Source organism: Chelonia mydas, chromosome 11, assembly GCF_015237465.2.
Source record: "Chelonia mydas isolate rCheMyd1 chromosome 11, rCheMyd1.pri.v2, whole genome shotgun sequence".
NCBI classification, from domain to species: domain Eukaryota; kingdom Metazoa; phylum Chordata; order Testudines; family Cheloniidae; genus Chelonia; species Chelonia mydas.
The window spans coordinates 1599299-1611390 of NC_051251.2; the positions used below are offsets into that span (position 1 = coordinate 1599299).

Sequence of the window (12092 nt, forward strand, 5' to 3'; positions counted from 1 at the left end):
GTCCCGCACAGGGAGGGCTGCCCTGCATGGGGGGCAGGGAGGCCTGTGCTTGCCCCTGCAGCCCTAATGGGAACAAGCTGCTCAGGGGGCTGCCGGTGTCCCCTCCCCACAGGGCCGGAAACGCTCCCTGGGACATTTCCCGAGCACCAGCCGCTGGAGCCTGCCAGACCAGCTTCCGCAGTCCGAAGCCCAGGGAGACAAAGCGACTCTCCTTGTGGGAGCGGCCCCCCAAATGGCACCCCCAGGCCAGGGGCTGCTCAGGGGCGGGGGCATCAGGCTACAGCCTAGGCCAGGAGCAGCACCCCCTACTGAGCAGGGAAGGTACCAGGCCATGTGGGCCAGAGAGGGCTGATCTGGGCCCAGCCCAGCCCCCTCCCTTGCTCGAATGGGCCAGGACGCAGCCTCTGCTCCTTGACATTGCCCACAGACACCTGGCGTCGGACCCCAGCTCCCAGCCAACACCACAGCCCAGCCCAGAGCTGGGGTGGCAGGAGGTGGACAGTGCCCCAGTGCTGGGCCCACAGCTGCTCTGGCGGCCAGCCTGCAGGGAGCTGGGGCCTCAGGCCGCTCCTACCACCCCCATGGCTCCTGGCACTGCTTGTATGGTACCTGTGCCGGGACCAGAGGATTCAGGCTCTTGGACTGTGAGCGCAGCCCAGGGTAGGGTCCCTCCCCCCCAGAAAGAGACCACAGACACCCTGCTTTTGGGTAGGACTTTATTTCCCTCCACGCAGCACTTGGCCGCCAGACAGCTCCAGCCCTGCGGAGAGCAACCTTTCACCACCCCTGCTCCTGAGTGCCGCAGCCGGCCCGGCCACAAGCTCAGGGCGCAGGACGAGGCGCCCGGCCGCAGCTGTCACCCAGTACGGCACACGCGGCCATCACTGCAGCAAGGTCTGGCGGCGCCGAGCCCTGTGCCCGCAGAGCTGGAGGGGAGCAGCTTCCGGCGTGTCCAAGCGTCTGCACTGACCACCTCAGGCAGCATCGCCCGGCAAAAGGCCCGAGCTGAGGAGAGCCCCCGCCACTCAGCAGCCTGCTGGCAGGGCCCTGGCCTCATGCCAGGCCGGCCCCGAGCCCTGCAGTCAGAAGGACTAGAAGGGGCTGCTCTGGGGAAGACTCCAGAGGCCTGGTCCCTATCACCAGGGGAGATGCTCCACTTCGAGGTCAGGTGATGTCCCAGGGCAAGGGCTGGGTTGGGGGGTGGGCTCTTAGCAGTGGCATCGGGGCAGTCCGTGATCATGGCCCGGAGAGGCTCTGTTCCCATGGGAAACAGAGCAGCTGCTTTTCCCAGCTTCCTCCCCCACATCCAGCACCCGAGGAGTTAAGGAGAGGGGCTGAGAAAGGCTGGCCTGGCCCCACAGCTGGGCCCTGCCTGTAGGACACAGGGAGTCATGCACGGGGGATGTCAACGCAGGGAAGGTGCCAGGTCTTGCAGGGCAGGGGACTCTGCTACATAGAGTGGCCAGCACAGTGAGTGCAGCTGCAGGGCCCCTGTGGGGCCGACAGGGACAGGGCTGAGTCCCCACTGAGGGGGAAATTAGTGTTACCCAGCTATGACCATCCCTCCTCCTGGGCATCTGGGGAGGGGGAAGAGGTGGGGGTCAGTTCTGGCCCAGGCAGCCTCCGGCGGGAAGTGAGAAGAGTGCAGAGCAGCCATTCCCTTAAAACATCCAGCAGCCCCTCCCACGCGGTGCAGGGCAGCGCTGAGCTGGGGGCTGCTCTGGCCCCTTTGTAATGTGTGGGGCAGGGGACTGGACATGACCCAGCCTGGGTCAGAGTGCAGGTATTGGGGTCGAGACACCCCAGGGGTAACGCTCCACCTCCAGGCCAGAGGTCCCCCCACTTCAGCCCACTCTTGACACTGTGGCAGGTGTGTGAGGGACTGAGGCACAACGCCCATGGCAGCTGCTACTCCTCCTCGCCAGCTAAGGCCGGCCTGCTGGCAGCTGCAGGGCGCCCCTCACACCCGCGGCCGGCTCTGGTGTGTGGGAACCGGGTGTGGCCTGAGGCAGCCCCGTGCAGTGACGGCGGTAGCTTGCTGTTCAGCTACGGTCTATTCTCCAGGGAGCAGGCATGGCCAGCGTTTGGTTGATTGTTTCTAGCTGTGGAAGAGGCAGGAGAAGCCCCTGGCGGCCCTCTGCAGGTGGCGCTCGGGCAGGGCCTGGCAGAGCTGGGCAATGGTACCCAGTGCTGCGGGCAGGCCCTAGGCATAGTGGTGCTCCCAGCCTAGAACATGCTGCAGTCTGATGGCCTCGAACTCCGGCTCTGGGCCTGCAACGTGAACACACTGGATGTGACATAGCACGAGTGAGCAAGTGCCCCATGCCCGGCACACGCAGGCCCCAGCAGCACTCCGGGGGCCTCCAGGGCAGGGATGGGGCTGCTGCAATAAACACAGGCCTCGCCCCAGCAGGGCTGAGCCCTCCCCTTTGCTGCCCCTTGGAGCCTGCAGGGGCTCGGCTCCCCTAGCCAGGTCAGGCTGCCCCCTGGGGACAGTCCGGCCTTGGTTCACTTCAGCCGGGAAGCGGGGGTGCAGAGCTCCAGCCCCCAGTGCCGAGGAGCGGGGAAGAACCTGCTGAGAGCTGAGCTGCCCGGCCTGGCGTTGCTGGGCCTCAGCACGGAGCCTCCAGCTCAGCTCAGCTCACCTGCTCCTGCTGCCGCCGCTGGTACTCCTCCTCGCTCGCGGCTAGCGCCCGCGCCAGGGCCAGGTCCTCCTCCTCCTGCGCGCTGCTGGAGACAGCCGTTTGTTCAGGGGCAGGAGACCACACCCCGCGCCGCCCCGCAGCCCCAGGGACAGCTCAAGCAGCTGGCTAACGAGCCCAGAGAGGCTGGGGGAGCCTTTGGGACAATCCCTGTGCAAACACAGCACGGGGGACTTCGGGAGCCAGGCTGCAGGTGTCCCAGCTGGGATGGAGCCAGGCCGAGGCCTGTCCCAGAGGCAGCCCCCGCATACAGAACCCCTGGAACCAGACCCGAGAACGGGGCTCAAAAGGGCGCCACCTGCTGGACTGCACCGCTCCTCGCAGCAGTCCGGGTTTTCTCAGGTCCTGGCCCATTCTATTCCTGCCTATTAGTTGTCAAGATGTGAAGGGATCACAGCCCAGGCCAGTTAATGCACCCGGCCCCTCCCCAGCCTCTGTCCCCTTCCGGGGAGTTCACCCCCACAATGGTGCCCTATGCAGGCTCTGTGTGGTGCAGTTCTCAGGTGACCATCAGCGTGTCACCTGCCCCACCCAGCAAGCACCCTCTTGCAGGGCCAGCACGCCCAGCTGCGACACAGCCCGGCCCAGATGCTGCGCCAGCCCCAGACCGTACCTGAGCGCCCGTGCCGAGCCGGGCGCCGATTCTGCCAGGGACATCTCCAGGGCTCGCTGCAGTGCCTCGTCTTCACTCTGAAAGGAGAGTGGGGTGTGCCCATGGCACTGCCCGGCTTAGCCACACCCTGGAGACAGGGCGGGACCAAGCCCCAGAGGACAGTCCTACCCTCACCCTCAGTCATGGGGGTGTGTGTATCTGGCCCACCTCCTACCCTAGGCCCAGCTGTAGGCCTGGGAGTTGGACACGGTCAGAGGGAAGGCATCTGGCTTCAGAGCCCCCGCCCCATTCTCCCCCTGCGGGGAACAGGCTCACCAAGCAGCTCCTCGCACCCCTCCGGCCTGACCTCAGTGGCAAGGGGCTGGTGCTTTCACACGCTCCCCGTTCAGACAACAGAGCGAGGGAGACAATGGCGGGCGGGGAGAGCTGCCTTGGCCGGGCCGGGCCCCCTAAGAGCCTCCAGCAGAGCCCAGGCCTGCCCTGGCTCTCACGTGCAGGCAGCAGGGCAAGCTCCATCATAGCGCCACTGAGCACACGGGGGCCCCATAGCCGAGCGCCGCACAGGCGTCCTGGGGAGCGCTGGCCCGGTCCTGCCATCTCAGAGGTGGGCGACAGAGCCGGCCCAGAACAGGGCTCCTGTGCCTGACACACGAGTGGGAACTGGCAGCCTGGCGCTCGGCCGGGGACCTCACACACGGGGTGATGAGGCTGCACAGCCTGGGAGCTCGGGCACCCAGTTCTCTGTGCCATGGCACCCACTGGGGGAGGTTCGCGCCGGGCCACTCACCAGTCCATTCTGCAGCGCAACGGCCGGGGGCGAGGTGCTGCTGGGCGGCAGTCTCACCATCACGCCGCCTCTGGGCGCAAGAGGAGGAGCAGGGTTAGTGCTAACACGCGGAGCAGCACGGGGGCCAATGCCCAGGTGGGGACCCCCCCAACTAATGGGTAGCTCTGTACCGCTCCCAGCAGGCCAAGGAGATGTGCCAGTCCCGGGGGTGGGGGATTTCCACACACCAGCTCTCTGGAGGGGCTGCCGGGTCTAACCACCGCAGCCAGGCCCTGGGGGCGAGAGGAGGGGTGGGCATCACCGTACCTGCTTGGGGCTGGAGCAGGGGGGCCGGCTGCCGGCCGGGTCGCCGGTCTGGAAGCTCCTCTGCTCGATGTCCCGGCTGCCATAGAGGAGGACGCTTGGGCTCTCGCAACCGCAGCGTGTCTGCAACAGACAACGTCCATCAGTAACAGCTTCCCCCTGCTGCGGGGGGGCTCAGCATGGGAGGGGGTTTGGAGCCCTCTGTCTCCCCACCCCTCCCTCAGGTACTTAGCCCCAGCCGTAGGCCCTACATCCTTCCTGCTTTCCTGTGTGCTCGCCTCACCCCCCATGCTCCCTGGGCAGTCACTCAATGGTGCCCCAGGCCAGTCAGGCCCCCCAAGCAGACCTGCTAGGACAGAAGCTGGAGAGAACAGCAGGCGCATCGAACGTGCTTGCGGCATGCACCGCAGCCCAGCATCAAGGGCAGGGACACTTACTCCTGAGCACCTTGCGGCTGCAGCTCTGCAAGGAGATCTCCTGGCACCAGAACGCAGAGCACAGGGCAGGGCTGGGGCACCCAGTGTAGACCCAGCCGGCGCGGGGGGGGTGGGCTGGGGCAGATCCAGCCTGCGCAGGGCAGAGCTGGGGTGCCTGGGGCAGACCCAGCCGGCGTGGGGCAGGGGGGAGCTCAGACACGAGGCAGGGAGAGTGCAGCTTATGCAGTTCTCCCGTCGTCATCACTGTGGTGAGCGTGGCTCTGCCCTGGCGAAGCCCTTCTCCCGCCCCCGTTACCCGGCTCTGGAGAGGGGGCGCCCCACCCCATTGCAGTCGTGATCCAGGGGGTGCCGGTGCTTGAGGCAGAAGTTCCCGTGGCACTGGTCACAGATCACCTTCATCATCTCCCTCTGCTTGCAGCCAGGCTTCAGACACTTATTGGTGAAAATCTAACCAGAGACAAGGCACCCGGTGACCAGCTGTGAGCTCGCGGCACACAGGGCCCTGCAGCCGTCCCCGACCGGTACGAGGCAGCCCGGCAGCAGCGTCCGGGCCGCCTCTCACCTCCGACCCCGCTGTGGGTTCGCTAAGTGGATGGAGCCCTGGCAATGTACGTTCTAGGAGCTCCAACGCCAGCAGCAAGGCCGGGTCAGACCCCAGGTCTCCGCGTCCCAGCTCCAGCCCCCCAGCCACGCTGCTCTCTGGGGAATTCAATTCTAGCGCCAGCGAGTGGCTGGCACAGACCAAGTGCTGCAGCGTGAAGGGGCTTTGCCAGCTTGTAGGTTCACAGAGGTAAGGCCGGAAGGGCTCACTCTGCCCCCCTCATCGGGCTGGCGTGGCACAGGCCAGAGCGCCGCACACAGGCACTCCTGCGGCGAGGACCTGTCCTCTCCTATTCCGTAAGGGGCACTACGGAGCCCAGCAGCTTGTGGCTGAACTGGGGTGGGTCCAGGGTCCTGTCACGGCCTCCAAGGGACGGTGGGTCGGGAAGCGGCTCCCGTGACAAATCGCCCTCCCGGGGGGGAGGGGAATGGCTGCATCACAACAAGATCCATTTTTCTAACTTTAGCTTCCATTAGATCTTGTGACGCCTCCCTCATGGCTCCGCCAGGGCCCTCAGTTCCTGTCAGGGCAGCAGCTCCCCGCCCCCGCTGTTCCAGGCCTGGGCTTCCTGCACCCAGCTCTCCTGCTGCCCCCAAATCCCTACCCACAGCCCCCCGCCCCTGCTGTTCCAGGCTTGGGCTTTCTGCACCCAGCTCTCCTGCTGCCCCCCAATCCCTACCCACAGCCCCCTGCCCCCGCTGTTCCAGGCCTGGGCTTCCTGCACCCAGCTCTCCTGCTGCCCCCCAATGCCTACCCACAGCCCCCCCAACTATTCCAGGCCTGGACACTGCCTGCCCCAGGGCCCCTGCACCCCTCCATACTGATTTACAGCCCCCAGCATTTCCACCCAGACCATGCTGAACCATGCCGCTCATGTGATTTAGCCCAAGGCCCACTGGGGAATCAGCTGAGAGCAGCAGACTTGGCTCAACGGGCCCAGCCAGCATTAGGCGAGTGCCGACTAGAGACCCCCCTCCACGCCCTGGACGCACAGGCCCATAGGGCCAGGCAGCAGCGAGGTCACAGCCTCCTACCTTGCGCTTGCGCTGGGCGGGGTCGGATTTGCAGTCTCGGTCGATGTGCTCCCCCACCACCGCATCAGGCATCTCCCCCTTTTTGACAGGGATGGGGATGTTGCAGAGAGGGCACACGGGGACCTGCACGTCCTGCAACACACCAGAGGCCAGGCTGAACACACTCCCCAGCCCACCCCAGGCCAGTCTGTGCTGTTCCGTTCCCCCCAGGGGCAGGAGCTGCCTTGCAGATGATGGTTCTCTCCTGTGGTATTTTCTAACCCTCCAGATTATTTCTGCCTTTGCTAAGCAAGCAGGCCCAGGGTACCCCGGGAATGCTGGCAGCTTGTTAATCCGTGAAGGGAACAGGGAACAAACAGGTGTTAAAGTGCCAAGGACAGTTCTGACCATCCATCCCGAGGCCCTGCATAACACAGGCCACAGAGTCTCACCCAGCCACGTGAGCGGAGATAGGACAGAGCCTGCAAAGCAGCTGCCAGGCTTGGGTTAAAGACCCCAAGTGATGGAGCCGCTACCCCATCCCTTGTGAAACGCAACTCGGGCCTGGGCTGCACGGAGAAGTGACACTAAACGCTCAGGGGTGTAAAAACACACAGCCAAGTCGCCTGAGGGAGCTCCAGCTAGGTCAAGGAAAGATCGCTGCTTGAGGGGGGATGGAAAAACCCCTTCTGCTGCTGGACACTGCGTCTACTCTATAGGGGCACACAGCTTTACACCCCCCTGCCCCCAGCCTAACACCCATGCCTCCCCGGAGCCCAACAGCTCATTGCCAGTCCCTTTGCTCAGAGTCTGACCCCGCGGGCAGCGCTCTGAGCCAAGCCCGTGGGAATTAGTTCAGCAGAGACGATGTTAGATACTTTCCTTAGTCCACATGCATTAGCCCTGCTGTGATCCCTCCATCCCCTAGCGTTGGGGTTCTAGAAACCATTCAGCTGGCCTGGCAGATGTCGCCACCTCGTGTTCTCTGCTCTCTGCCCCTCTTCCGGGCTTGGCTGCTGGAGGATCACAACACGGATTCCAGGGAACGCCCAGCGCCCTTCTGTCACCGGCCGAGCTTGCCTCGCTCTCAGACTAGCCAGGCACAGCTACACACCAGGCAGTTCCCCTGGCTCCACCTGCCCCTCGTCCCAGGCTTCACTTGCACGTGGGGCCTGATCCTGAGGTTTTGCCGGGAGCTGCTCAGCAGGTCTCAGAATGAGGCTGCCAGGTAGTCCCAACTCCGCATGGAGCCAGGCCCCAGCCACTCCTCCCCACTTACCTTCTTGTAGGCAGAGGTGCACTGGTGCTGGGTGTAGGTGATGTGGTCGGTGCAGAATATCTGTTCGCACGCGTCACACTTCAGAGGGAGAAAGTCTGGCAAGACAGGAGAGACAGCAGGCAGGTCAGGGGCTACAGAGTCAGCGCTTCCAACTGCACAGGGGCCAGCCAGCTCCGAGGGCACAACCCAGCCACGCACTGCCTGGGACAGCCTGCAGGGTCACAGGCCTGCAGCCACTGAAAGACTGAGCCATTCCATATGTAGCTAGAGCTCCCGGAGACTACAGCTCCCAGCATGCACTGCTCCAGTTTAAAAACAAACCCCACATTTATGGCCTGCCGGAAATGTTTGTAGCTTTTCAAAGTTGTTTAAATGATCCAGAACATTTCCTAGCAAGCCGAAGGCACAGCTTCTTCACGCTCCTTCAGGGATGCCAAGGACTCGACCCCGAAACAGTCACCGCGGTAGGAGAGACAGCAAGAGACAGTTTTAATGGCAAAGCTACACGCTCTTGACAACGAGGGTTTGTACCCTCAGCACCCGCCCGCCCTTCCCCGTCCCAGTGACGAGACTGATGATGCCAGTCACTGGAATATGAAGGGGGCACAGACTGACCAGAAGCAGCAATGGGATCTGCAGGTCTCCGCGGCAGGAGGCAAGCCACTAAGAAATCAATACATAGCACTCAGGAGCAGCCTCAATGGCGCGTGAGCAGAACGAGCGAGATAAGAGAGCAAAGCCGAGCCAGCTCCCACAGCACGAGCGACCCCACGAAGGAGCCACCCCCCCACAAAGCGAGCTCTGTGACACAGCCAGGTGCCACGGGAGCAAGCCCTGGACTGGCCAGTTCGCACCTGTTGACAGCCATTTCACGTTCTCCTTGGCAGGGAGACCCCAGACACTAAGGTGGCATTTCAGCTCCTCACATGCACTTCACAAGCTGCGTGGCTGAGGTGCCCTGGCACGTGACGATGCTCAGCACTCACAGTGCTTTCCGACCATCAGCTAACAAGCCCCAGAGGGACCGGGGCACCGTGCCCAGGAGTCAGACTGATCATTTGTCTGGTCCCCCTATCCCCCAACGGTCTGAACCCTTGGGGGACAGCCCACAAGAGACACACATGGGTAACAAACAAGGGCTGTGGCCAGTTCGTTAGCACCAGACCACCCCTCTGAGAAAGGCACTTGTTTACCTGCTTTGGGGTGGGCATGCCAACATCGCCAGCTCCCTAGGCCCTTGGCACGAAGGGCTCCAATCACCCCCTGCTCCCTGAGGGGGTTGCAGACAGACTGAACCGCATGGGTCGCTGCCCCTTGCTCCCATCCCTGAACGCACCGCGCCCCCTCACTGTAACAAAGCACGGGGCCCACAGCCTCTGTCAGGAGGTTTTAAGCACGAAGGCAACCAAGTAAGCAAAGAAACGGGATTTAGAAAGTCACGGATACTGCGCCACCAACCACACACGTGACCCCAACACCCCTGCACAGAGTGCACCTCCGCTGCAGCTCCCTGCCCCCCTGCTGTATCCCACTAGACCCCGCCTCCCTCCCAGACCCGGGGAGAGAACCCAGGAGTCCTGGCTCCCAGCCCCCCTGCTGTATCCCACTAGACCCCGCCTCCCTCCCAGAGCCGGGGAGAGAACCCAGGAGTCCTGGCTCCCAGCCCCCCTGCTGTATCCCACTAGACCTTGCCCGCCTCCCAGAGCCGGGGAGAGAACCCAGGAGTCCTGGCCCCCCGCTGCGATGCTGCAGGGCACTGGGCTGTGGCAGGGCAATAAACAGCCACAACCCCACTTGACCAAGCCAGCGCGGCCCCATCGGGGGCAGAGGCGGCCAAGGGGGGGCAGGTGGCCCCAGGCTCTGCCCCCCCAGCCAGGTCGGGGCCTCACCCAGGCGCTTGCAGGTCGGCTCGGAGCAGTGCGCGCCCAGGTCCGGGAACTCCATGGCGGCGGGGCCGGCGCCGGGTCCCCTGCGGCAGCGAGAGAGAGTAAGAGGGTCAGGAGAGCACCCACTGTGGGGGAGGCAGGCTCGGGGGGGGGGGGGGGGGACACCCAGGTGGGGGTGGGGGACCCAGTTATGGGGGGGCATGGGGGCACCCACCAGGGGGGCAGGCTCAGGGGGGGGCCAGGCTAGGGGGAGGGCCAGTTATGGGGGGGCACCCACCGGGGGGGCAGGCTCGGGGGGGCCCAGTTATGGGGGGAGGGGGCACCCACCGGGGGGTCCAGTTATTGGGGGGCACCCACCGGGGGGGCAGGCTCGGGGGGGCCCAGTTATGGGGGGAGGGGGCACCCACCGGAGGGGTCCAGTTATTGGGGGGAGGGGGCACCCACCGGGGGGGACAGGCTCGGGGGGGGCCCAGTTATTGGGGGGCACCCACCAGGGGGGGCAGGCTCGGGGGCACCCACCGGGGGGGGCAGGCTCGGGGGGGCCCAGTTATGGGGGGAGGGGGCACCCACCGGGGGGTCCAGTTATTGGGGGGCACCCACCAGGGGGGGCAGGCTCGGGGGCACCCACCGGAGGGGTCCAGTTATTGGGGGGAGGGGGCACCCACCGGGGGGGACAGGCTCGGGGGGGGCCCAGTTATTGGGGGGGCACCCACCAGGGGGGGCAGGCTCGGGGGCACCCACCGGGGGGGACAGGCTCGGGGGGCCCAGTTATGGGGGGAGGGGGCACCCACCGGGGGGGACAGGCTCGGGGGGGACAGTTATGGCGGGAGGGGGCACCCACCGGGCAGGTCCAATTATTGGGGGGCAGGCTCGGGGGGGCCCAGTTATTGGGGTGGCACCCACCAGGGGGGCAGGCTCGGGGGGGACCCCGCCCGGCGGCCGATGTGGGACCCTCCCTGCCTGAGCCCGGCCTCGCTCCTACTTCCGCTGGGCGGACGCGATGACGTCAGCGTTACGCCGCAGCGCGTCCGCTCGCGGCTCCGCCCCGCGCTGGGGCTGCTCCGGCGCTGAGCGAGTGGGCGGGGCGAGGGGCAGCGGGGGCTCCCTCGCGCCGCCCCAGGTCCTAGCGCCCGCCGGTTGCCCGGCCCGGCCGCTGGGGGAACGGGAGGGGTCGTGACCCCTTAGCGCAGAGACCAAAGCCGGGGGGGGGGGGGCAGCCTGCGCCCCCGCCCGGGAACGTCCCCCCAATAACGCCCAGCCCGGGGCGAATAAGGCCCAGGGCAGGGCTCCCCCAGCCTGGGGCTAATAACCCCCAGAACTCCATGCCGGGGGATGCTGCAAAGGCCAGAACTATGACTGGTTTCACTAAATTAATGGAGAATTGGTCCAGCAATGGCTATTAGCCAGGAGGGGCAGGGACCCAACCCCCTGCTCGGGTGGTCCCTAAGCCTCTGACTGCCAGAAGCTGTGACTGGCTGTCAAGGGCTGGGTCACTTGACACGTGCCCTCTGTGTTCCCTCTAAAACATCCGACACCGGCCACTGTCAGAGACAGGACACGGGGCTAGATGGACCATTGGTCTGACCCAGTGTTGCTGTTCTTACGCACAGCCGACAGTAAATTAATCTAAACCACATTTCCCTTGTTTGCTTCTAAGAACGTGGGACTGTGTCAAGACTTACTGACATCAAGACATGATGTCCACTGCTTCCCCCCCTCCCCTAAGCCAGTACCCCCCCAAAGAAGGAAATCAAGGTAGTGTGGCATGATTTGTTCTAGACAAAGCCATGCTGGCTATTCCTTCTAAAGCGGTTAGCCTCAAGGTGCGTACAAGTTGACTGTGTCATCATTTGTCCCAGTCTCTCTCCAGGAATCAACATTAGGGTGACTGGTCTATAACTCCCAGGTCCTCTTTGTTCCCCTTTTTGAAGATGGGGCTATATCTGCCCTTCTCCAGTCCTGAAGATAGTTGTTCTTGCCCCCGCAGGCCCCTGTCAGAGCCAGTAGAAGCCAGGGCACCTGGGTCCCAGCCCCCCCCCACGAGCTGTAAGTTAACTAGCAGGCTCCCTTAGCTGCAAGGGGAGAGGGCTGCAGTACATGAGTCAGATCGCAGCAGCTCTAGCCTTGCTCCTGCCCAGGCCCAGCAGGCTCAGGGCCCAGATTCCAGACGGCAGCTTCTCAAGGCTGGTAGCGGCTGTCCTGGGGATTTCCTGGCCAGCAGAACGTCGAAGACTGGGGAGGTGTCTGTAACGGAGGAACTTGACATTAGAGCATCTTAGGCCACTGCAGAGTAGAGGCTGCCAAGGTTTCCAAGAAGAGTGATGCTGAGCGGACACAACCAAACAGCTGAGAGTCCTCCATATTCTCCCATCCCCTCATTGTCATTGTAACAACTCTCCAAGGCTGCTGGCTGAGCAACTGCAACAGAAAGGGGTTTTTCTGAGCAATGAGTGATTGGGGGAGGGGGGGGG

General features: G+C 64.4%; 1 protein-coding gene across 7 annotated transcripts; it reads right to left on the reverse strand.

Moving 5' to 3' along the window:
* Nucleotides 1–702: 702 nt before the first annotated feature.
* ZFAND2B (zinc finger AN1-type containing 2B) lies at nt 703–11670 on the reverse strand. Of its 7 annotated transcripts, none has more exons than XM_037913002.2 (10): nt 11453–11670; nt 9625–9704; nt 7736–7830; nt 6478–6609; nt 5138–5289; nt 4409–4528; nt 4103–4172; nt 3316–3392; nt 2646–2730; nt 703–2271 (listed from the first exon to the last, which is right to left on the reverse strand). In XM_037913002.2, exons 2-10 carry the CDS (start codon nt 9677–9679, stop codon nt 2227–2229), a joined length of 831 nt encoding a protein of 276 aa, XP_037768930.1. In that variant the 5' UTR covers nt 9680–9704; nt 11453–11670; the 3' UTR covers nt 703–2226. The 7 variants fall into 7 exon arrangements, with proteins under 7 accessions (XP_037768930.1, XP_037768926.1, XP_037768928.1 ...); XM_037912998.2 differs by lacking the exon at nt 11453–11670 and adding an exon at nt 10525–10672 and having other exon boundaries at nt 2646–2727; XM_037913000.2 differs by lacking the exon at nt 11453–11670 and adding an exon at nt 10525–10672.
* Between the last annotated feature and the right edge of the window lie 422 nt (nt 11671–12092).

What these genes read in the sequence shown, in the direction of transcription:
- ZFAND2B (XM_037913002.2), bottom strand. Translation starts at nt 9,679, where the DNA reads ATGGAGTTCCCGGACCTGGGCGCGCACTGCTCCGAGCCGACCTGCAAG. An exon ending in CCTGCTCCAGCCCCAAGCAG is followed by an intron (nt 4,173 to 4,408) that starts GTACGGTGATGC and finishes TCTTGCGCCCAG; the next exon opens with AGGCGGCGTGATGGTGAGAC. An exon ending in TTGCGCTGCAGAATGGACTG is followed by an intron (nt 3,393 to 4,102) that starts GTGAGTGGCCCG and finishes CTCTCCTTTCAG; the next exon opens with AGTGAAGACGAGGCACTGCA.